Genomic DNA, 22966 nt, shown 5'->3' with positions numbered 1-22966 from the left:
CTGGCGCCAGTGTATGCTGATAATTCTGGTCCAGGAAACCTTTTTACCAGCAAAAGCATAACATCAAACAGGTTAGCTTACTCTCGGAATCAAGATGCCAGGTTATGTAACGTAGCCACACGTACACCTCAGACCTTGGAGTAATCTGATATTTTACAGTGTGGGGGAAGTGGGAGCTTAATGAATATGATGTTGGACTTTTTAGGGTTGTGGCCTTAAATCCAGGCACCAAGCTGGACTAATGAGCAAAGCCCTTAACCCCTTAACTGCAAAGTTGTATAAAAATGAGATCGTTGTAAGTCTGTCTGGATAAGGGTGCCTGCCAAATGCCAAAAATGTAAATATGTAAATATTCTGGGACCATAACTGGACAGAAAGACAGAAATTCAGCATATTTAGGTGAAAATATCCAGGCCATGCTATTCATAACATGCAAAATATGAAAATTATAAAGGTGACAACAAATTATTGTTGAGGAATTAAACAAAAAAAATGTAATAAATGCAATTCTAAGAGCTCCTGTTGCCAAAATTTGCTCATTTAATTTTGCTGCTGTGTTTTGGTGTAAACCAAGAAACAGGGAACTTTTGATATTGTCTTTTTGTACATAAAGGTAAAATCATGATCATGTTTTAAACATTAGATGTAAAATTTAACACATCTGGATTCAAGTGTTTGAAACTCATCAACACTGAAATAAACCTATTACAAACATAACATAACATAACATAACATAACATAACATAACATAACATAACATAACATATAAAAAATGTTTATGAATATGTCCACTAGTCTACCCACAAAATGTAAACATTTAAACTGAACTAAAATGAAAAGAAGTCCGAGTAGTTACTGTAAAGAAATGATCAGGTTCTGCAAGAACCCAGTGTGTTTTCAAAGTTTTGGATTTCCATTAAGTTACATAAAGCAGCCTTTACATAATTGTAATTACTTCCTTCTGCAGTTTATTCCGAGTGACAGTAAGAATGCATATAAGGAAGTAAGTTATTTTTTTATTATGAAGCAGTAATTTCATTTGTATGATGATATAATTGTAAATTTGAAAAATAAAATAAACAAGATTAAAAGACGTCGCAATGCAAGAATAACGTCGAAATATTTTGAGAATAAAGTGCTTTGAGAGGCTCGTCATGAGGCACATCAAGACATCGCTACCACCCAAAGCAGTTGCGTATAGGGGGGGCAAAAGATGCTGGTAGCACTAGATCTAGGTTTACACCCCTGATTAGGAAACATTAAATATATATCTGTCTTAAAAAAAGGTGGGTGGGGGGGGGGGGGAGCCAGAAATTAAAATGCAAATGAAAACAGATTTATGAAGTATGCTGCAGCTTTCTCTTCTGCCAGTATCTTGTACAGAAATATAGCCAAGATGTATCCATTTGATAGTTGACAGATGTGAAACATGAAATGCTCATGTTGTGACACCTCGGCAAATTCAAGGTTATCTGTGAAATGGTGAGAATGATTGAAAACAGAAACATGACGAGGATTTCAAAGATCCTACATGCATATAAGGTGCAATAAAGTATCCTATTGCAAAACATAAGTTTCAAAGCAGTAACCCTGACAATTTCCTCAATAAAAAAAAGAGATTAATTACAAAGATAGAAACCTGATAGAACAAGAAAAAGAAAAAGAAAAAAAAAAGCAGGGAATCCCTTTGCATAAAATAATGTCTATTTGTAAATGTTCTTGACAGATTCTAAATCAGAACATGTCAAATGATACAAAATCAACAGTTAACATTACGATGTCTAACATCTCCTGCCTGAATGTACAGTATAATTTTTTGTGACAAGAAGACAGTAGAGGAACGAGACTGGAGGCATTTTCAGAGTGAATGATGATGCAGCGTCTTTAAGTCTTCATGCATAAACATGCTTACCAGGTTGATCTATTGAAGATTTGCAGCAGGTATACAGCATAAAAATGCAGTTTAACATCTGCCAGAAGTGCAAAAAAAAAACAAAAAAACACAATATATGTAGAGAGAAATGGGATATATGAATGTACAATATGACCTGTGTACATTATATATACAGCTGCACTAAAATCGTACACAATGTATATACAGGTTATTTATAGATATGTCAAAGATAATTTTGGAATTTGCAAATGTATGGTGGATCTAATCAAGATATACTTGAGGATGAGGGAGGGCAAAGTGCAATGTAGAGTAGTAGTATGCTAGTGTAGTGGTAATGTAGTGTAATGGTAATGTTGTATAGTGGTAGTGTAGTGGTAATGTAAATAGGGGTAGTCAAGTGTAGTGGTAATGTAGGGTAGTGGTTGTGTAGTGGTAATGTAGTGTAGTGGTACTGTAATAGCAATGTTGTGTAGTGGTAGTGTGATGATGTATAGGGGTTGTCTAGTGTAGTGGTAATGTAAAGTAGTGGTTGTGTAGTGGTAGTGTAGTGATAATGTAGAGTAGTGGTAGTGTAAGAGTGATGTTTTGTAGTGTTAGTGTAGGGGCAATGCAGAGTAGTGGTTGTGTAGTGGTAGTGTAGTGATAATGTAGAGTAGTGGTAGTGTAAGAGTGATGTAGAGTAGTGTTAGTGTAGGGGTAGTGTAGAGTAGTGGTAGTGTAATAGTGATGTGGAGTAGTGTTAGTGTAGGGGTAGTGTAGAGTAGTGGTAGTGTAATAGTGATGTAGAGTAGTGTTAGTGTAGGGGTAGTGTAGAGTAGTGGTAGTGTAATAGTGATGTAGAGTAGTGTTAGTGTAGAGGTAGTGTAGAGTAGTGGTAGTGTAATAGTGATGTAGAGTAGTGTTAGTGTAGGGGTAATGTAGAGTAGTGGTAGTGTAATAGTGATGTAGAGTAGTGTTAGTGTAGGGGTAATGTAGAGTAGTGGTAGTGTAATAGTGATGTAGAGTAGTGGTAGTGTAGGGGTAGTGTAGAGTAGTGGTAGTGTAATAGTGATGTAGAGTAGTGTTAGTGTAGGGGTAGTGTAGAGTAGTGGTAGTGTAAAAGTGATGTAGAGTAGTGTTAGTGTAGGGGTAATGTAGAGTAGTGGTAGTGTAATAGTGATGTACAGTAGTGTTAGTGTAGGGGTAATGTAGAGTAGTGGTAGTGTAATAGTGATGTAGAGTAGTGTTAGTGTAGGGGTAATGTAGAGTAGTGGTAGTGTAATAGTGATGTAGAGTAGTGTTAGTGTAGGGGTAGTGTAGAGTAGTGGTAGTGTAATAGTGATGTAGAGTAGTGTTAGTGTAGGGGTAATGTAGAGTAGTGGTAGTGTAATAGTGATGTAGAGTAGTGTTAGTGTAGGGGTAATGTAGAGTAGTGGTAGTGTAATAGTGATGTAGAGTAGTGTTAATGTAGGGGTAATGTAGAGTAGTGGTAGTGTAATAGTGATGTACAGTAGTGTTAGTGTAGGGGTAGTGTAGAGTAGTGGTAGTGTAATAGTGATGTAGAGTAGTGTTAGTGTAGGGGTAATGTAGAGTGGTGGTAGTGTAATAGTGATGTAGAGTAGTGTTAGTGTAGGGGTAGTGTAGAGTAGTGGTAGTGTAATAGTGATGTAGAGTAGTGTTAGTGTAGGGGTAATGTAGAGTAGTGGTAGTGTAATAGTGATGTAGAGTAGTGTTAATGTAGGGATAATGTAGAGTAGTGGTAGTGTAATAGTGATGTAGAGTAGTGTTAATGTAGGGGTAATGTAGAGTAGTGGTAGTGTAATAGTGATGTACAGTAGTGTTAGTGTAGGGGTAATGTAGAGTAGTGGTAGTGTAATAGTGATGTACAGTAGTGTTAGTGTAGGGGTAGTGTAGAGTAGTGTTAGTGTAATAGTGATGTAGAGTAGTGTTAGTGTAGGGATAATGTAGAGTAGTGGTAGTGTAATAGTGATGTAGAGTAATGTTAGTGTAGGGGTAATGTAGAGTAGTGGTAGTGTTATAGTGATGTACAGTAGTGTTAGTGTAAGGGTAGTGTAGAGTAGTGTTAGTGTAATAGTGATGCAGAGTAGTTTTAGTGTAGGGGTAATGTAGAGTAGTGGTAGTGTAATAGTGATGTAGAGTAGTGTTAGTGTAGGGGTAATGTAGAGTAGTGGTAGTGTAGGGGTAATGTAGAGTAGTGGTAGTGTAATAGTGATGTACAGTAGTGTTAGTGTGGGGGTAGTGTAGAGTAGTGGTAGTGTAATAGTGATAGTGATAGGGGTAGTGTAGAGTAGTGGTAGTGTAATAGTGATGTACAGTAGTGTTAGTGTGGGGGTAGTGCAGAGTAGTGTTAGTGTAATAGTGATGTAGAGTAGTGTTAGTGTAGGGGTAATGTAGAGTAGTGGTAGTGTAATAGTGATGTACAGTAGTGTTAGTGTAAGGGTAGTGTAGAGTAGTGTTAGTGTAATAGTGATGCAGAGTAGTTTTAGTGTAGGAGGAATGTAGAGTAGTGGTAGTGTAATAGTGATGTAGAGTAGTGTTAGTGTAGGGGTAATGTAGAGTAGTGGTAGTGTAGGGGTAATGTAGAGTAGTGGTAGTGTAATAGTGATGTACAGTAGTGTTAGTGTGGGGGTAGTGTAGAGTAGTGGTAGTGTAATAGTGATAGTGATAGGGGTAGTGTAGAGTAGTGGTAGTGTAATAGTGATGTACAGTAGTGTTAGTGTGGGGGTAGTGTAGAGTAGTGTTAGTGTAATAGTGATGTAGAGTAGTGTTAGTGTAGGGGTAATGTAGAGTAGTGGTAGTGTAATAGTGATGTACAGTAGTGTTAGTGTGGGGGTAGTGTAGAGTAGTGGTAGTGTAATAGTGATGTAGAGTAGTGTTAGTGTAGGGGTAATGTAGAGTAGTGGTAGTGTAATAGTGATGTACAGTAGTGTTAGTGTAAGGGTAGTGTAGAGTAGTGTTAGTGTAATAGTGATGCAGAGTAGTTTTAGTGTAGGGGTAATGTAGAGTAGTGGTAGTGTAATAGTGATGTAGAGTAGTGTTAGTGTAGGGGTAATGTAGAGTAGTGGTAGTGTAGGGGTAATGTAGAGTAGTGGTAGTGTAATAGTGATGTACAGTAGTGTTAGTGTGGGGGTAGTGTAGAGTAGTGGTAGTGTAATAGTGATAGTGATAGGGGTAGTGTAGAGTAGTGGTAGTGTAATAGTGATGTACAGTAGTGTTAGTGTGGGGGTAGTGTAGAGTAGTGTTAGTGTAATAGTGATGTAGAGTAGTGTTAGTGTAGGGGTAATGTAGAGTAGTGGTAGTGTAATAGTGATGTACAGTAGTGTTAGTGTGGGGGTAGTGTAGAGTAGTGGTAGTGTAATAGTGATGTAGAGTAGTGTTAGTGTAGGGGTAATGTAGAGTAGTGGTAGTGTAATAGTGATGTACAGTAGTGTTAGTGTAAGGGTAGTGTAGAGTAGTGTTAGTGTAATAGTGATGCAGAGTAGTTTTAGTGTAGGGGTAATGTAGAGTAGTGGTAGTGTAATAGTGATGTAGAGTAGTGTTAGTGTAGGGGTAATGTAGAGTAGTGGTAGTGTAGGGGTAATGTAGAGTAGTGGTAGTGTAATAGTGATGTACAGTAGTGTTAGTGTGGGGGTAGTGTAGAGTAGTGGTAGTGTAATAGTGATAGTGATAGGGGTAGTGTAGAGTAGTGGTAGTGTAATAGTGATGTACAGTAGTGTTAGTGTGGGGGTAGTGTAGAGTAGTGTTAGTGTAATAGTGATGTAGAGTAGTGTTAGTGTAGGGGTAATGTAGAGTAGTGGAGAAAGTTTTTGGACAGATACAAAGCCACATTTTACTAATTAAGTGTCAAGCACATTTCTAATCACTGTACAACACTTGTTGTGGAATGTCTGCAATGGAAATTGGTTCCTGGTATCATTAATCTAATTGTCGCTTTAAACTGTCTTTCTCTAACCAACTTCTTTTCTTTTCTTTCACATTAAACAAACACAGCTTGTCATTCTCTCAAGAAACTGGAAAGTTCAGGCAACTTCAAAACTGCAAGACTTGATTAATAAACAGAAAATGTCACCACTCATTGATTTAGAATCATTGATCAATTTGATTATAAAATATGTTTGGCTTGATTCAACATTAATATGATTTAAGCTGAATATGTGGAATATCTTTCATGCTGTCACTGAAAGTTGTTAATAGAGGAATGATCATTAAGAAAATTAGCTTTTAAATATGAAATTGTATCATGGCTGGAAGTCGAATTAAATCTTAAGTCTTTAACAAATGAAATAACATCTTCAGATTCAAGACTGCATCAGCATTGTGGTGCGCATGTATTACACAGATCTTATAAGATGGATTTGTTAGCATTGTTTTAGTCCATATTCTTTCACTCCTGGAGGAGAAAGAAAAAAAAATGGTAAGATATGAAACATTTATTGGTTTTAACTGCAAATCATCAAATCATGGTCAAAGAAATTAGCTAAAAAAAATTATTTTCATTTAAAATTTTTTTGCATTTGTAGACATTTTGGATAGAAAATGTGTTCTTCACAAACAAGTAGAATGGCCAGACTGGATCAAGCTGACCGAAAATCTGAAAGCATTTCAGATCCCACAACAACATCAACATCAACATCAACAACATCAGTCCCTTGAGGTGGACAGGCTAAACTCACTGACAAAGCTGGAATGTTATAGATAATCAGTGCTGTATAGAAAATGCCGCCTGCTTCACATGTGAGGATTAAGCTGTTCTTATAAAGCCAATCTGCTTTTACATTCCTGTGGCTGGTGATGTGTATCTACCTAACTTACAAAGTCATGCATATGGGATTTTTGTTGTTCTTTAATCATACCCAATCTTTTTTGTTTTTATTTTAGTTTCCTTATTGGTTCCCTGGTGGTCTAGTGGTTAGGATGCGGCGCTCGCACCGCTGCGGCCCGGGTTCGATCTCCGGTCAGGGCACCAGCCACTTTCAGTGCCGGTCCCAAGCCCGGGTAAATTGGGGAGGGTTGCGTTAGGAAGGGCATCCAGCGTAAAAACATGTGCCAAATCAAACATGCGGATGGTCCGCTGTGGCGACCCCTAACTGGAGAAGCCGAAAGAAAGTTTATTTTAGTTTCCTTATTACCACCTGACTCATTTTTATTAGGGGAAACCCAGGCACAAAAAAAAGAAAAATGTCTTAGCCAAAGAAGCAAAAGAAAAACAAATGGATGTGATCAAGATGGAAAAACAAACAAATGAGCAGATATTTCATGCGTTGTCAATCTTTGAAGCTTTCAATTTCAGTTTTGTGACACTCAAAAACTCCCCGGGCTTGCCAAGATCTCCTAATAAAAACATTTACATTACTCCTACATGCAGGTGTGAAGATGTTTGAAAATCTTTTAATGGCTTTAACAAGAATTAAACAAATAGACAAAGTAGCTTAGTATGAGAGAGTTGTTTTCATTTGGGTTCTTACAATTCTTAAATTACATTAGTAAACTGGAGGACAGTTATTCAGTGAGAGAAGAGTCAATGTTTTTCCATTCAGAATTTCCCAGTTTCTAGCTTTTCTCCCTAAAAACTTCCTGTCAGGAAAAGGAATAGATCAAAAGATGGTCTCAGGGGTGCATTTGATTAATTTGCGTTCATTTTGTTAAGACCATTAAAAGCTTCATATTTTTCTGTCTTAGGCTTGACCCATATTTTTTTTTTGCCTGAGACCATACACATTACATGCATACTATATACTGTTAATCACAACTTTAGAAATATGCTCCTTATCACACATCTAAATAAACATACATTACACGTTATGGACTGTCAAACATACACTAACAGAAGAAACGATTTTATTATATTACATAAATCTAAAGTAAACACAGTATAGTAAACATGAGATGAGAGTCTTGTCTGTCAAGTTTTCATAAGACATTGTTTTAACACTACAGCAAACTGTTAATGATTCTTTGTAATGGTATGCAGTATGAAGTACAAAGTACAAAATCATGCATGCAGAAACGAGGAACCATGGTCTTATTCATGTTCAAGATAACACATATGACCTCAACTGGTATGATAATGAGCATTCATGAAGTCAGGCACTAATTTGTTAGGTAAGATGGTCAGTGTTCCAGTTTATACCAAACATGTTTAGTGGGGTTGAAGCCATGGCTCTTTGGAGGAAACTTTACTTTTACACTAGCCCTGGCAAAACATCCTAATAGGACCATTGATAGAGCTAGTTTGTGTCAGCAGTTTGTGGAAGGAATTACATAAAGGTGAATTGTATTCCATTCAGAACTTTTTAAGGCTTCCATCAAAATGTAATTAATAAAAAAAAGTAATTGCCATTATACAATTTTATCCAAATTGACTAAAATAGTGGTCTGTCCCTGGTAGATGGGCCGGGCTGGAGTTAGATTTCATGTCTGTCTGTTTAATATCACAACGCTGTAACCACTGATGTTACTAAAGATGACAGAAATGTAAAACAGTTTGTGAAGGGTCCTGGTGTGTCATTAATTTAGCTTTCATTTAGTTTATTTAACTACAATGCTGTTTTCAATTACATACTGTACACCCATGTGCAAAAAATGTGCGAGCCGAGTCTAAAATGGCAAAATGTTAAGCTTTTAATGGCCTTGACATACAATTATTGGTTAAAATATCAGCAAAGATTAATTAAATAAAATAAAGTAAATTAGTATGGGATAACTTTTCATTTAAGGTTTTACAATGCTTTAGTCTATTAACAGACAGCAGAGTAACAATTGTGTCATTCAATATTGAAAAATGTGTTGAATTTCATATCAAACATTTAAATAATTATTACGATTGTTTCATTGTGTATGTGTTTTTTCTCTGTTTGCTACCAACACCCTCCCCCCAGCTTTTTGTTTATTTGCATTTTATGTAATCTTTATGAATGAAAGTATGTTGTGTGGAAGTTTCTTTCCTTTAAACTGTATCATGTAATTAGTATTCTTCAAGGTTGATATACTCTGACTTGAATCGGAATTAATTATTTTTTCATCGTTAAAAAAAAAAATCATGCAGTCTGCATTTCATAACAGTGTCAGCTGTTGCATATAGTAAACATTAGACTTTTACATATAGTAGCTGCATGTAATAGTCTCGGCACGTAAAGCTTGAATTGGTGGCAAACGTTTCAAATGCACACTTCTGTCCTTTCTTGCTGAATGGGGAGGGGAACTGTTCAGCATGCATATTAGTCAAGCTGATGTCACTGTCTGAAATTACATTCTAATGTTTTAAAAACGTACTGAGACAAAAGCTAATTTAGCAAAAGCTAATGTGGCTTAAACAATTTCTTAACATTAGCTTTTGCTAGCTCCAAAGTTTTCCATCTTTTATAATATTTTTCCAATTTTTTAAGTTACATAGCAATGCTAGCCTATTGTCTAATTGAGGACTATTGAAAAAATAAACTTACGGGATGAAAAGTAACCCTAAATGTCCTCTTGTTACAATGCTTGAGGACATATGTAGTTCAATGCACATTGTTAGTTCTCACTCTCCAGTGTTCTGTATTGTTTTAAAGACTATAATCACACTCTTGATGTCACCCAAATGAGGATGGATTCCCCTTTTGAGTCTGGTTCCTCTCAAGGTTTCTTCCTCATAACATCTAAGGGGGTTTTTCCTTGCCACAGTCGTCACGGCTGCTCATCAGGGATAAATACACACCATTCACCTTAACTCATAAAATTCTGTAAAGCTGCTTTGAGACAATGTCTGTTGTGAAAAGCACTATAGAAATGAACTTGACTTGACTTGACATCATTTTGTACATGCATTTAATCCCACAACTGTCTACATTTGACAGTAATTTACTGGCAACAATATTGTGAATAAAGTAAATTAGACCAAACAACTATTAAAGTAAAACACAGTAGGTATATACAGTATCTAACATAGTAGGAAATAACACATATTAAAAAAAAATGTAAAAGTTATGAAGAATACAGCTGAAGGGTTTTTCTCAAGGACCAATTAATTTTGGATCTGCAGTTTGGCATTTCTGGGATTTGTACACTCTACCTCCTGATATGTGATTCAAAGCTTTAACCACTGAGCCTGGGTTTTTAAGACCCCTAACCTTAAACTCAGTTGTTTCCAAGACATTCCTTTTAAAAGCATTAGCCAAATGAGCAAACATACTGAATGATCTGTTATATATATATATATATATATTATATAAATTTCAGGTGCCAGTTGCTTTAGCTCAGTGGTATCAGTGTCTGAGAAAGTGGAGACAGATGAGCATTTCTAGCTATCCAGCTCTTTAGATATTTTAAATGCAAAATGTTACTTCAATGTTTAACACTGATTGTCTACTGTGTTCTATATAAACATTATACCCATACATACATGTCTTCCCTATCTGATGGCATGCAATGGAAGGATTTATAGGGATTAGCCTAAACCTGTTTTCACATGAAATCACCCATGGAGGAAATTAGTGCTATTCAAAAACAATTGTTTTTTAGTCATCAGCATTGCAGGTGTGTGCTTAGTCAGACTATTCTTCTAAGTGCAGGCATATTTTCTTATGATGACAGAGTTGAATGTCTAAAATATTTGTTATAAACTATATTAGACAATTAGATTTCCATTTCCATAAGCACTTTAGGAATTATATTGCATTACATTCTACATTTCTGGAAGGGAAAAACAAGTCAAATATGAAGCTTTTGATTGGCTCAAGAAGTCAATGGTCAGAAAGTGAGCAAGAATGAAACAAATAGATAAAGGAACTTAGGATGCTAGGAAAAGCTTTTACAGTTGTTTATACAGTAAAAAAAAAAAAAAAAAAAAAAGGTTCGATGTTCCATCCAGTGTTGAGCTTCAAAAGGTGATTAGTAGACATCTATTGAATTTTACATCAAATATTGTTTTCTTCCCTGATGGGAAAAGCCGAAAGAAAGTTTATTGTTTTTACTTTTGCATACAAGAACACTATAGAAGTAAATTTCCGCATACTTCCTGTAGGAAGAAGAAGACAATCAGAAGAGTGCATATGCTTCATTACACATAGTTGCACCTGGCATTTGTTTTGTGTACAATTTTAGGCTTGGTTGATTATTTTGTTTTTGCTTGGAAGTGTAAATGCTTTTTCAAGGGCTTCCTTCTTCCTTCACTTCAGTTTCCCCAACTAATTTTTTTGTTTTTCCTTTTCAGTTTCCAAGTAAAAACCTTTGCTTTGCGAAGTGTTATAAACCCTATTACCCTGTACTTTGCGACTTACTGAAGTGTAATAAAGTGCAATTAAATCGTAATTTGTGTCTATTTTGTTCTGTATGGTGTTTGTTTTTTTCTGTCTCTTGGTAACTCTTTAGAAACCCTCCTAAAGGAGTCTTATGTTCTTAATCAGCAGGATTGTTTTATTTGTAATTTAAGCTGTTATTCTTACAGACCAGGATGTTTCTGTTTGACAGCCTTACCAGAATAGGGCCGAATATTTTTAAGTGGTATGATAAAATCTTTGGAATTAAGAACACCCCTTCAGCTGTTGGTTCATGTGTAAGAAAATCAGTAATTTTTGACATCAAACAAGCCTCTCCTGTTGCAACAACCTTGCAAATTCATTAAAGTTTTTTCCTCATTCTGATGTTTGGTGTCAACATAAACAGAAGCTATATATCAGCTGGCAGCGCCAGCAAAGGTGTGAATAACGGTGATTACCACCTGCTGACCTCCGCCCGGAGAATGGTATCCCCCAGCCTTTTGTTTCCTCACAGATGTCCTATATCTAATCTACATTTAAAGGATACTCCGGTCTATACTTCAAAGGGAAGAACAATATAAAATATCTGGGCAGAGTTTGCTCTGGGTTCTTTCTGACTCCGTTGAACCCAAAGTGCTTCATGTATTTTGTCACTGCTACGCTGTTATAAACTTCTTCATTACGATCTTCGTTGTCCTCTTCATTTTTTCTTACACACGGCTTTCACAAGGTGTCAGAAACATGTCATTGAGATTTTTGGTTCATCCCACCAGACCACAGGAGTGGAACCTGATTTAATCTTCTACTGTTGTAGCCCATCCGCCTTAAGGTTTGATGTCTTGTGCATACAGAGATGCTATTTTGTTCACCACAAATTGATTATCTTGGTTACTGGGTTTCTGTATATCCTTCTTATCAGCTCAAATCAGTCTGATCATTCTCTTCATTCTTTTACAGCTTCTCTTATAAACAACATGATTTCATTCTCAAAACAGCTGCTAAATTTATTCTTCATCTTCAATGCACCATTCTGAGTAAACGCAAGAGAATTTACTTGTGAAAATATACAAAGATCTTAGATCTTACGAGTTCTAAAAATACTCAAACCAGTCCCTTTGGCACAAATGACCAGGCCACAGTCAATATCAATGATATCAGATTTTCCGCATTCTGATGAAGATTATTATGTGAAGATTACCCAAAGCTGTCTGCATTAACCATGTCTGCATGAGTTTATAACTTATGGCATACAATTGGTTGATTAGATAATAATTTCATGAATGTGAAACATTGCCTAATAAACATTAGTGAGTGATTGAAACAAATGTTTGTTTGTTTTTTTGTGTATCGCTGGCGACATTTCAGCAGGCATGCAGATGCACAGGTTTTTTTTAGAATAGCATGTGACCTATTTGTCAAATATACAAATGGCAATCACAGATAAAGACTCACTTGACTCACTTAAAGGAAATTCACTTGAACTGAGTTTTGGGCCAAAATTCAATGCAGTTATGTGACTCTGTTTGTGAGCTCTGATTACAAACATAATAAATATTGTAAGCATACACCTGACATGACACCCATATGTCCTCATTAAACATCCCATTTCAGAGTCTCGCATTGCTGTATCATAAACTCCACTTTCCTTGTAAAAGGCTTTTGACTACATTCTCAATTATGGTTTTGGGAATTTGTGTTCATTTATATCATTACTAAGGCGAGACTTATTATTAGGCAATTAAATGAAGTAAATGAAATTTCTAACGCTATAGGAAACAAAGACATTCTATACAAATGTGACTACAATTTTTTTTTTACAATTTGGGTAAACAAACTTATATTGATGTAATGGTCAAGTTCCCACAATCTTTTAACCATTTAGTGTTCCAATCTGCAATATTTACATCCAGGTATTCAGTAATCCAGTATTTCAACAACCCTGACACTATGCCTTAGGCAAATGGCTTCTTTTTTCTTCTTCTTCTTCTTATAAATGTTGCCCAGCTATAGCAGTCTGTTGGGTCTTTTAAGACACAAAGATAGCTCTTTAATCCAACCTATTTTAATTTACTGTGTTTCTGAGTTTGTGGTTAAATATGTCCTTTACATTTGCATATCTATGTCCAGGTGAAAACAGTTAGGCCCTAATTAACCACACAGTTGTCCTAGTTTAGCCCCATGCACTAATCATATAACTTAACATCTGTAATTTAATATTGTGATCTTGTGATCTTTTCAGCTCGTTAGGTGTGTGTGTGATTGAGTGTAAGGGTGTAATCAGTCAAATAATTCAGTGAGCCCTGAGCGCCCTCTAGTAGTCAGAAATTTTACTGTAAATATACTGTAAAAAAATAACACATGGCTGCTGAATTTTGACAGATAAATGACACATAAAACATACACACAAAATGTATGTGTTTATTTAAAGATATAGCATGTAAAAAAATAATTGAGATTATTAGTGTGGGCAGTGGGCGATTAAAATGGAAAAACAAGGTTTTAATGATTAAAATATTTTCTAAAGATAGATACCTTGCATTAGATGCAGTGATCTAGGAAGCTTTACAATGAAATGTGGTCATTGACATACATACTCTTATCATAAAGGCAAACTAGGAAAGAGTGACATTTCTTTTTTCAAAATTAGCTAGCTGACTAGCACTTTTTGAAGGGTTGCCATTTGGAGTAGATATACGTAACAAAATATTTTGCTAGCTTGAAATGGATCTAGTATCGTTCTGTAAAACAAAGAAAGAAAAAAAAAACAACAACAAAAAACCTGACACCTAAAGAAAACCACACAAGGAAACTAGCTAATCTAGCTTTCAGCTAGCATTGGGTGTTCAACTTGGAATTTAAATGAATTATACAAAGTTGTGACAAATTATTTGTAGGCCAGAAATAAAAGTGGTTTAACAACACATTCTCTGAACAGCTTTAACAGTGGTGAACATCTTTGTTGATTCGCTAATTAGAAATCTCTACTGGCATTGAATAAAAATGATTCATTGTGTAAAAAAGAATTCTGATGGAGAATTGAGGAAAATTAGACGTCAGTGGAGAAATGCATGGCAGTAGCATGTAGCATGTTCTTATCTATTCCTCTTAACGCCGAGCAGTGTAACAGATCCGGCGCTATAGCTCATATTTTCACAGGCATCCCTTCTCACTTTAATCATATCCTGAAACACAAACACACACAGACAGACACAGACATAGACACACACACACACACACGCGCGCACACACACACACACACACACACACACACACACACACCGTGTTAGCCAGTGGTAGTCTGATATTCTTATGATCATAAAGTTACTATTTTTGCTACTTGTGTTTACCATTATTGTACTATTGTGAATAAATATGCTAACTCTTATACTATGCTAGGTATACCAAGCTAGTGTTATACAAATGAGCTATAATATTATATATTAGCTACTATATGCTTTAAAATGAAATGTTAAATGTCCCTTTAAAATGAAATATCCCTAAAATCAGGGAAACAAGTAGCATTTTATTAGCTTTATTGTAATATTAAATAATATAATATTGATAATATTAGCTTTTATTGTATTTATGAACTAGCTGAATAGCATTTCCCTAGAGGGTAGCTATCTTGAAAAACATAGTTATCTTGAAATTGATGTCATTGTAAACTATAGTATGAAAGTCAGTTAGGATCATAAAAAGATTGAATCATCTCATTCAATCATTCATCCCATTTTTGCTACTTCTGCTTAGCATTATGGTACTATTTTTAATAAATAGGCTAACTATAGTATTCTATGTAGGCTACAATTGCCTAAATACTACAAATCTACTACAAATCAAAACTACTACTATGTACTGATATGGAGTAACAGGATTCTAATACATGTTCTAGATAGCTTGCTTGGTTAACCTTTGTCAGTGCTGGCTTGTGGATGCAGTGGATGTATGGTTTAGGGCTTTCTTGAATCTCATCCTGATATGTCTTGTAGCAGACCATGCAGTCTATCAGAGGCTGGGGACGGAAAAACACAAGCTGGGTTTGTAATTAGGAAAACCAGAGTACATAATGTACAAATGCAACTGTAATTTATACATCTGGTTGTGAATGTATAAAAGGAAAAGTCAACTCACTCTGTCGTTCCTGAACTTGCATTTGCTTAATTCTTCGGCTGCAGTTCCTTTTGGGCAACGGGTGGGCTTTAGGTTGAAGTGATGAGACAAATATTTTGCGCCGAATCCTGCCTGATATTAAAAGATAGAGAGAGAAAAAGCAAGCAACATAAAGTCATGTGAAGGGGCACATGTATTTACACTGCAAATCAATTACATATTTATTATAGGATATTATGTTTACACATGGAATCAAATTGTACTAAAATAGGCTGAAAACTGATATTTAATACATGACCACATAAAAGCTCACATTAGATTATCTTGACAATCATTACATTAATGTTTTGAGAGACTATCATACGCCAAAATATATTTTCTGGCTTTCAAATGTAAATTTCTTTTTGGGATGAATATATATATATATATATATATATATATATATATATATATATATATATATATATATATATATATATATATATATATATATATATATATATATATATAACAAAAGAAAAGAAAAGCAGGGGTTGCCACAGGGGGTCTACACTGACATTTCCCAGGCCTTGGCAGAACAAATTTAGAATTCCAATGTAAAAGGAACCACCTTAAAGCAAAATACACTGAGGCAAATGAGTCACAGCGAAAACAATATAATCAATCGTCCTTTGATGAAAAATGGAGATTAAGCTACATGAAAAACACTTATTTTTGGCAGGAGTTTGATGTAAACACAGGAAATGGGTCAGGAATAAATAATCAAATCCATACATGAATTGTTTGTCAAGGCGCTCAAATATAAATAAGATTTTTTAATAAATGTAAATACTTTTTATAAGGCTAACAATTAAAGTAAGGCTAAAGTATAAATTACAAATCTGTCAGGGATCAGTTATGTGTCAGCTTTTACATATCAGTTAGAGAGCATTTAGAATCAGAATACAGAATCTGTTACAGAACAGTCCTCATTTTAACAGTTCAAAGATATAAAGAAAAAGAAGCATGCACACTCACGTCCAGTTCTGACCGCTTGATGCTCCTGAAGAACAGGAAGTGCTGCTGCACACCTTCGTGTGAATTAACCTGCTCCATTGCCAGTTTTGCTCCAGCTTTATAGCCAGCAGAAAGCTTCATCAGCTCATCCTGACCAGCAGCGCTCCAAACACAGCCGAACAGCACAATCAAAAGCAGTGTTGCCATCTTACCCACAATCTTACACACAACTATCTAAGGTGTAATGCTGTACAAGCAGTTAGTCTGACTGATTTGGCTGTCTTTGTTAATCTTGAAGAAGTGGCGTCGAGGCAATAAATTACAAGATGAGACAAAGAAAAGAAGGTCAGACTTTGCTGATCCACTGAGGATTAATTCCTTTGGAATTTGGAGTCGAAGAGAAAAACAGGAAAGAGCTTATGCAACAGGAAACATCCTTCCCCCTCCCTTTGTCTTTCTTTGTCCTGAATCCACTTTCTCTTTCTTTTATGATTTCAGCAGTTATTTGTTATATACAAATTATATGTTTTTACCAGTGGTGGACCTTGAACTTGAGTAAGAATAGAGATATACAGAAAAATATTACTTCAGTAAAAGTGCTCCTTTTACACTTTCACTTGAATAAAAGTAAATAATTATTTGCCTTCAAATCTACTTAAATATCCAAAGTACTATGATTTATTATCACTATAATGTCCTATTAACTTTTTTGGCATAAAAACTCTTGCTTAATGAACTCAATTTATGTGAAAAGACTTTAATAGACTAATATCTAATTAAATTATCATGAGCCCAATACCTTCTTTTCAACTACTTAAAAAAAAATGTGCACAAATAAGGCCACGGGTGTTGTGGCAAGTTCGAGTCAGGAGTTCCTTCCATCCTTTATTCCTCATAATATGTTCTGCTTGCTGTTGAACTGACGTTGAACTGTATGTTCGTGATAAGTAGATACCACCAAGCGGCAATCAAAACAAGTTCAAAACAAACCTTGATTGGCGGCTTTCTGTGTGACCAGTTAAGTTTATATCCACTTATACATAAAAAGGAATGACTGATTTCACAAAGTGTAGTTGAGTAAAAATTAAGCTAAATGTAGAATAAAGTGAAGTTAAAGTAAAAGTCTCCCTAAATGGAGACTTCAGGAAGGTACAGATATGCAAAAAAGGTACTTAAGTACAGTAACAAATTACATTTTATTTGTTACTGTCCACCACTGTATTTTGCGCACACACACACACAAACACACACACACACACACACACACACACGCACACACACGCACACACACGCACACACACCCTTGCAATAAACATATTCGGAAGACCTCATCTCTACCGTGCCATTCTCTCTGCATTCCTGCTGTTTTCTGTCTCAGCTTGTCCCTTTACAAGAAAGACAAGTAGATCTTGTATTAATTATGTCTCACTTTGTTTTAGCACCATCTACTGTTGGACAGAATGTGCTTGAAAGTGATGAGTGTGTTAATAGCAGCATGTGTTCAAAACAATGGACATAAAAGCTTCTTTTTTATTATAGTGCTATTAACAATAACATAACAATAACATAAATTTAACACATCAGCTGAATTAATAAAATGCCACTGTGATGCTAGTTTAATGCTAGTTTATTATTAGTGATTTAACATTAATTACGTTGATTAATTATGGTTTGCTAATTCACAAACCTGAAGGGCATTCAAAACTTCCTTATCTTAAATGTACTGTAGTCCATCGTTAAATTTTTTGCTTTAATACTAGTTTGTAGCTTAGTCTATACAATGCTAGTTTGTGATTTTGCATGTCAATGCTAGTTTCGCATTTATTACATTCACTACAATGCTAGTCAGTAGTTTAACCTGTTTACTACAATGCTAGTATGTAGTTCAGTCTGTTACACATAAATGCTTTATTTTTGTCTTTTTTCTACGATGACATTTTGGCATTAACTATTTTTTATCTGTCACTCAGCATGTTCACTACAATGCTAGTCAAGTTTTTTTTTTTTACTGTAATGCTAGCCTGCAGTTGACTATAATGCTAGTTTGTAGTTTAGACAGTTCACTAAAATGCCAGTCTGGATTTCACGTGTTCATTCTAATAGTAATTTGCCCTTTAGTCCATTCACTACAATGCTAGTCCGTCATGTTAACACAGTCTTATGGCATTTTGTGATTTAGTCACGAAATTGATCTATTGATTCGTGTTAATGGACACGAATTTCCCCTATTCTTTTCATGTCACTTAGCATGACTGCCTCCATCTGACTCCATCTCTATAGCAATGGAGGCAGCGGATCATCGGTAATGCTGACAGAAGTGTCATATTTTTCCCCATTTTTATCATAGAATAAGCCGGAAAATATAAATTAGGGTTATACTGAAATAAATGTGTGTGTCTATAATTAACACAGTCTCCATAATTAAACAGGAAAGTATAGTTACTGTATTTTGACTGGAAGGAACCACTGACGGTTTATAATAGCGAGTTGCTTGAATATGAAGCAATAAAATCAAAGATAAAATCTCCTGCTTAAATGGTGCTTAAAGATTAAAAAATGTGTAACAAACAAGAAAAAAGCAATACAGCGTCTGTGTTATCCAGTGGCAGAAAGAAAACTGGTGGAGGCAACAAAAACACTTCCTATTGAAATACATTACATAGAAAGTCGTCCTCAGTGACACGAAAAAAGAGGGAAATTCGTGTTTATGGTCACGAATCAATAGATTACATTTCAAGATTAAATCACAAAATGCAATTAAACTGGGCCGGTCATTTTGGAATTTTACGTTAATAATAGTTTAAGATTAACTTGTTCAATATAATAGAAGTCTCCATTTTAGTCTGTTCACTATGTTGGTACTTTGTGATTTAGCCTGTTCACTAAATAGTCTAGCCTGCTCACTGTAATGTTAGTATGTAGTTTAGTTCCTTGTCTATAATGCTAGTTTTTAGTTTATCCTGTACACTATAAGGGTAGTTTGTGATTTAGCCTATCCACTGTAATGCTAGTCTGTAGTTTAGTTACTTCAATATAATGCTAGTTTGTAGTTTAGTTATGCAGTTTATTATGCCCATAATAACCCATTCTAATCAAATCAGCTCAAGTGCTTAACATTGTAAGCCACAGATTGTTAATCAGATCCGACTGAGGCCAGGAGAGTCATAGATCCACTGCTGACAGACATACTATTGCAGTGTTCGATTCGAGCCAACTCCATCTCCTTCGGACAAAACAAAACAAAGAGTTATCTGAGTTTTATAGAACGTTTCTGAAGGCATTATTTAAATATCAGGTCATTCCTTGTATATAAACAAAGTTCATATAGTATTAACATGCTTTTATCATACTTTTTACAAATTGTAATTCCTGTTTGGAGTTATGAGTTTAATATCACCCTAAATGTTGCTTCATAATTTGTTTACTATTTATGTATTAGATTTGACTATCTTGCGCATACAGCCTATAATTAAATTTAAAGAAAAAGTATTTCACTTGTGGAAACAATAATTCCTCCTGGATATGCAACCTGCTGTGTTCAGCTATACACCTCCATTCATGAAAATATCTAATCAGGCAATCAGGTAGCTGCAGTGAAATGGCCAAAAAAAAAGCATTGCTTTGGCGAATGTTTACATCAATATAGAACTCACATAAGAATTTTTTATTAGCATAGTGAGCGGAAAAAGCATCAGAACACATGATTTGATGCTACAGCAAGCACAGACTAATAAAAACATTTCCTGGAGGTTTTTTCTTTTGTGTAACACTCTAGAGACAATTGTGCATTGTGTGCATACAAGGAATGACCCGATATATATATATACATTTTTAAAAAGAAATAAGGAATGTTTCAGAACCTTTGTGAGTGCGGGTTTATGGACACAATGTATGTACGGCTTTGGTTCCATCTGAATCTCGCCATCGAACATCTTGTAGCAGACTGTACAGTCAATCACAGGCTGATACAAATAAAAAAAGTTTCGTTATGTATTTTGTGCTTCATGTGTGATGACGTTATAATTATATTCTAATTTGTAACCAGTTATGACTTGTAGATGTTATTGTTCATCCAGTATTATCTCAGTCTAATACTGACACATGGACTGTCACTTACTCGGTCGTTTCTGAACGCACACTTCTTCGAGTCTGCGTTTTCAGTTCCACGGCTGCATTTTGTCGCCTTCAGGTGAATGTGATGGTAGAAGTAGTTTACGTTAAATCCTGCCTAGAGAGACCCAACATCAGGAGTTCAGGAGATTAAGTTCATTAAACAAAGACAGAATAACGATCATTAACATCGGTTGATTTTTTCCTTTAACAGCATGTCTACATTACTACAGGTACATTAGCAGTTTATCAACAATGACTTTTTATTTTAGAAATAAATCTGACTTTTGATACAGTAGGTTCATAATTACGTTATGATGTTGGTGTTCATCCTTAAGCTTTGCCATATGAACAATTACATGTTTTTTTTTTTTTGTTAGAATAATGTTTGTGTATGTGAAATGTCTGTCATACAAAACTCCTACTACTGGAAAAGTGTATATACTGAAACAAAAGCTTTAAAAATAGGAGTAAAATAAATGCTGTTGGAGCTGCTGTTCATAGGGAGTCTGAGAAGCATAATTTATATACTTATATTTAAGTATTTAAAAATATTACTATGGATATGATATAGAGATCTTCTTCTTCTTCTTCTTCTTCTTCTTCTTTCGGCTGCTCCCATTAGGGGTCGCCACAGCGGATCATCCGTCTCCATACCACCCTGTCCTCTATATCTGCCTCTTTTAAACCAACTACCTGCATGTCTTCCCTCACCACATCCATAAACCTCCTCCTTGGCCTTCCTCTTTTCCTCCTACCTGGTGGCTCCATCTTCAGCATTTTTCTACCAATATAATTCATGTCCCTTCTCTGCACATGTCCAAACCATCTCAATCTCGCCTCCCTCACCTTGTCACCAAAACATCCTACATGTGCTGTCCCTCTAATATGATATAGAGATAGATATGGAAAATAATACACTTATGTAACATCCAAAATCATTTTAAAATATATTGCAAATTACAATATAATATCAGTTTTTTAACAATCCCTAAAGGTATGTGAAGTGGATATTAAGCACTGCTGGTAATTCTTAAGGATAAGCTTTTAAAAAGTATTAATACCTCAATGCTGGAATGTTCCAGGCTTTTGAAGAACAGGAAATGGTTCTGCACGCCATTATGCGAATTCACCTGCTCCTCTGCGAGTTTCACTCCTTTCCTGTAGGACTCTGGGAGTTTCCCGAATTCATTTTGGGCTTCGGAAAAATGTAATATTACAACAGCAATAAAAAACAAGACACGTGGTAACACAGCCATTTTCAAACACTCTCCACGCACTCTGAACTCCACGGGATACAGTGAAGCTCTGAAATCAAAACAGGTTAAACATTAACACAAAAAGCATCCAGAATCAGGCCCAGATTTGTTGGAGAGGATGGATTTGTACTGGCCTTTGGTCAGATTTGATCAAACTTCCAGGGTCAACTTTTAGAAACGTCAACAAACAACCCGAACAGTGAAAGCACATAAGATTTATTGATTTATTGCTTGTAATGACATTATTTGATCTTACTTGTAATGACAGAACAGTTATTACACACTGTATGGTAAAAAAAAAAAGGTATGTACACATTTGACAATTACATGTATATGTGCTCCTTTCTCAAATTGTTGGTATGGAGGCTCCACTGTGTGTAAACGTGAAGCCCTGCAAAGAGTGGTCAAAACCACGCAACGCTTTACTGGCTCCCAATTACCTGCCATTCACCACAGCAGATGTCTGTGTAGCGCTCACAACATCATCAAAGACTCCTTAACTCGCAGTCACAAGATTCAGGGCCAGCTTTTTTTCCATCCACCATCACTCACCAGAACTCTACACCATTATAACTCTGTATAAACACTGTTTATAACTTCTGTACAGTTGTACATAAATGTACCATTGGCAGACTATGCATTTGGTACCTGGGCCTTCAGTGGGGTAAAAATCCACCTCTTATTAGCACCACTATCACGTCGCAATTATAGAAACCATCAATACAAAACAATAAAACAATGCGTGGAATTACAGAGAGTGAGGCATTTCACATATGGAGGGTGAATACCATTTTACTAGAGCAACTCCAAACCTCTAGACTACAACCGCAACTGTGCCACCTACATCATCTGGAGCAGTTCAGAATCAATATTTTTCTAATAACGTGACAAAAACATCAAAAATGTAAAGATGCCAAGCTTGGAGTGGAAGAACTCAATCCCACTGCAAACCCTTGGGATGAACTGGAGCACTGAATAGCTTGGCAGGCCCAGCTCACCCAACACCAGAGTCTGACCTCACAAACGGCTACATAAAAAAAACATCTAGAGATGTGCTTTTACAAAAGAGTGGGTTGTTCAACAAGCACATATCGGTGAATGGTCAGGTATCTGTAAACTATTTGGCAATATACAGTTATGTATACTAAAAAATAGTGGTCGGGTGGCAAATAAAAACCTGTTCTAGTTTGATTGGTGACTTTGACTCAATCATTGGGAGTGTGAATGTAAATATACACCAATTAAAACCAGTGACAGATGAATACCATTTATTTTCTTATTACAGTGGCCCTCGTCAAGGGGTAGGATACATTAAGTTGTAGGTCAGTTCTTGAAGTTAATGTGTTAGAAGCAGGAAAAAT

General features: G+C 35.6%; 2 protein-coding genes across 2 annotated transcripts; both read right to left on the bottom strand.

Moving 5' to 3' along the window:
- Nucleotides 1-13442: 13442 nt before the first annotated feature.
- On the bottom strand, nt 13443-16700 carry LOC310719993 (uncharacterized protein). Its single transcript, XM_083530240.1, has 4 exons — nt 16258-16700; nt 15262-15372; nt 15041-15142; nt 13443-14312 (listed from the first exon to the last, which is right to left on the bottom strand). The coding sequence occupies exons 1-4, from the start codon at nt 16441-16443 to the stop codon at nt 14223-14225; spliced, it is 489 nt and encodes a 162-aa protein (XP_083386366.1). The 5' UTR covers nt 16444-16700; the 3' UTR covers nt 13443-14222.
- A 2579-nt stretch (nt 16701-19279) lies between these two features.
- LOC310719992 (uncharacterized protein) lies at nt 19280-21654 on the bottom strand. Its single transcript, XM_083530239.1, has 4 exons — nt 21411-21654; nt 20354-20464; nt 20097-20198; nt 19280-19459 (listed from the first exon to the last, which is right to left on the bottom strand). The coding sequence occupies exons 1-4, from the start codon at nt 21603-21605 to the stop codon at nt 19370-19372; spliced, it is 498 nt and encodes a 165-aa protein (XP_083386365.1). The 5' UTR covers nt 21606-21654; the 3' UTR covers nt 19280-19369.
- Nucleotides 21655-22966: the final 1312 nt, after the last annotated feature.

The sequence above is a fragment of the Silurus aristotelis genome (assembly GCF_946808225.1).
Source record: "Silurus aristotelis genome assembly, chromosome: 25".
NCBI lineage: Eukaryota > Metazoa > Chordata > Actinopteri > Siluriformes > Siluridae > Silurus > Silurus aristotelis.
The sequence above is the reverse complement of the archived record's forward strand: the minus strand, read 5'-3'. Positions and strand labels throughout refer to the sequence as shown.

Excerpts from the sequence above, each read along its gene's own strand:
- LOC310719992 (XM_083530239.1), bottom strand. The coding sequence starts at position 21,605 with ATGGCTGTGTTACCACGTGTCTTGTTTTTTATTGCTGTTGTAATATTA. Across the intron at positions 20,465-21,410 it reads TGGAACATTCCAGCATTGAG|GCAGGATTTAACGTAAACTA; the intron begins GTATTAATACTT and ends GGGTCTCTCTAG. Across the intron at positions 19,460-20,096 it reads ATAAACCCGCACTCACAAAG|GAGATGGAGTTGGCTCGAAT; the intron begins GTTCTGAAACAT and ends TTTTGTCCGAAG.
- LOC310719993 (XM_083530240.1), bottom strand. The coding sequence starts at position 16,443 with ATGGCAACACTGCTTTTGATTGTGCTGTTCGGCTGTGTTTGGAGCGCT. Across the intron at positions 15,143-15,261 it reads GCAAGTTCAGGAACGACAGA|CCTCTGATAGACTGCATGGT; the intron begins GTGAGTTGACTT and ends TTCCGTCCCCAG. Across the intron at positions 14,313-15,040 it reads ACAAGCCAGCACTGACAAAG|GATATGATTAAAGTGAGAAG; the intron begins GTTAACCAAGCA and ends TTTGTGTTTCAG.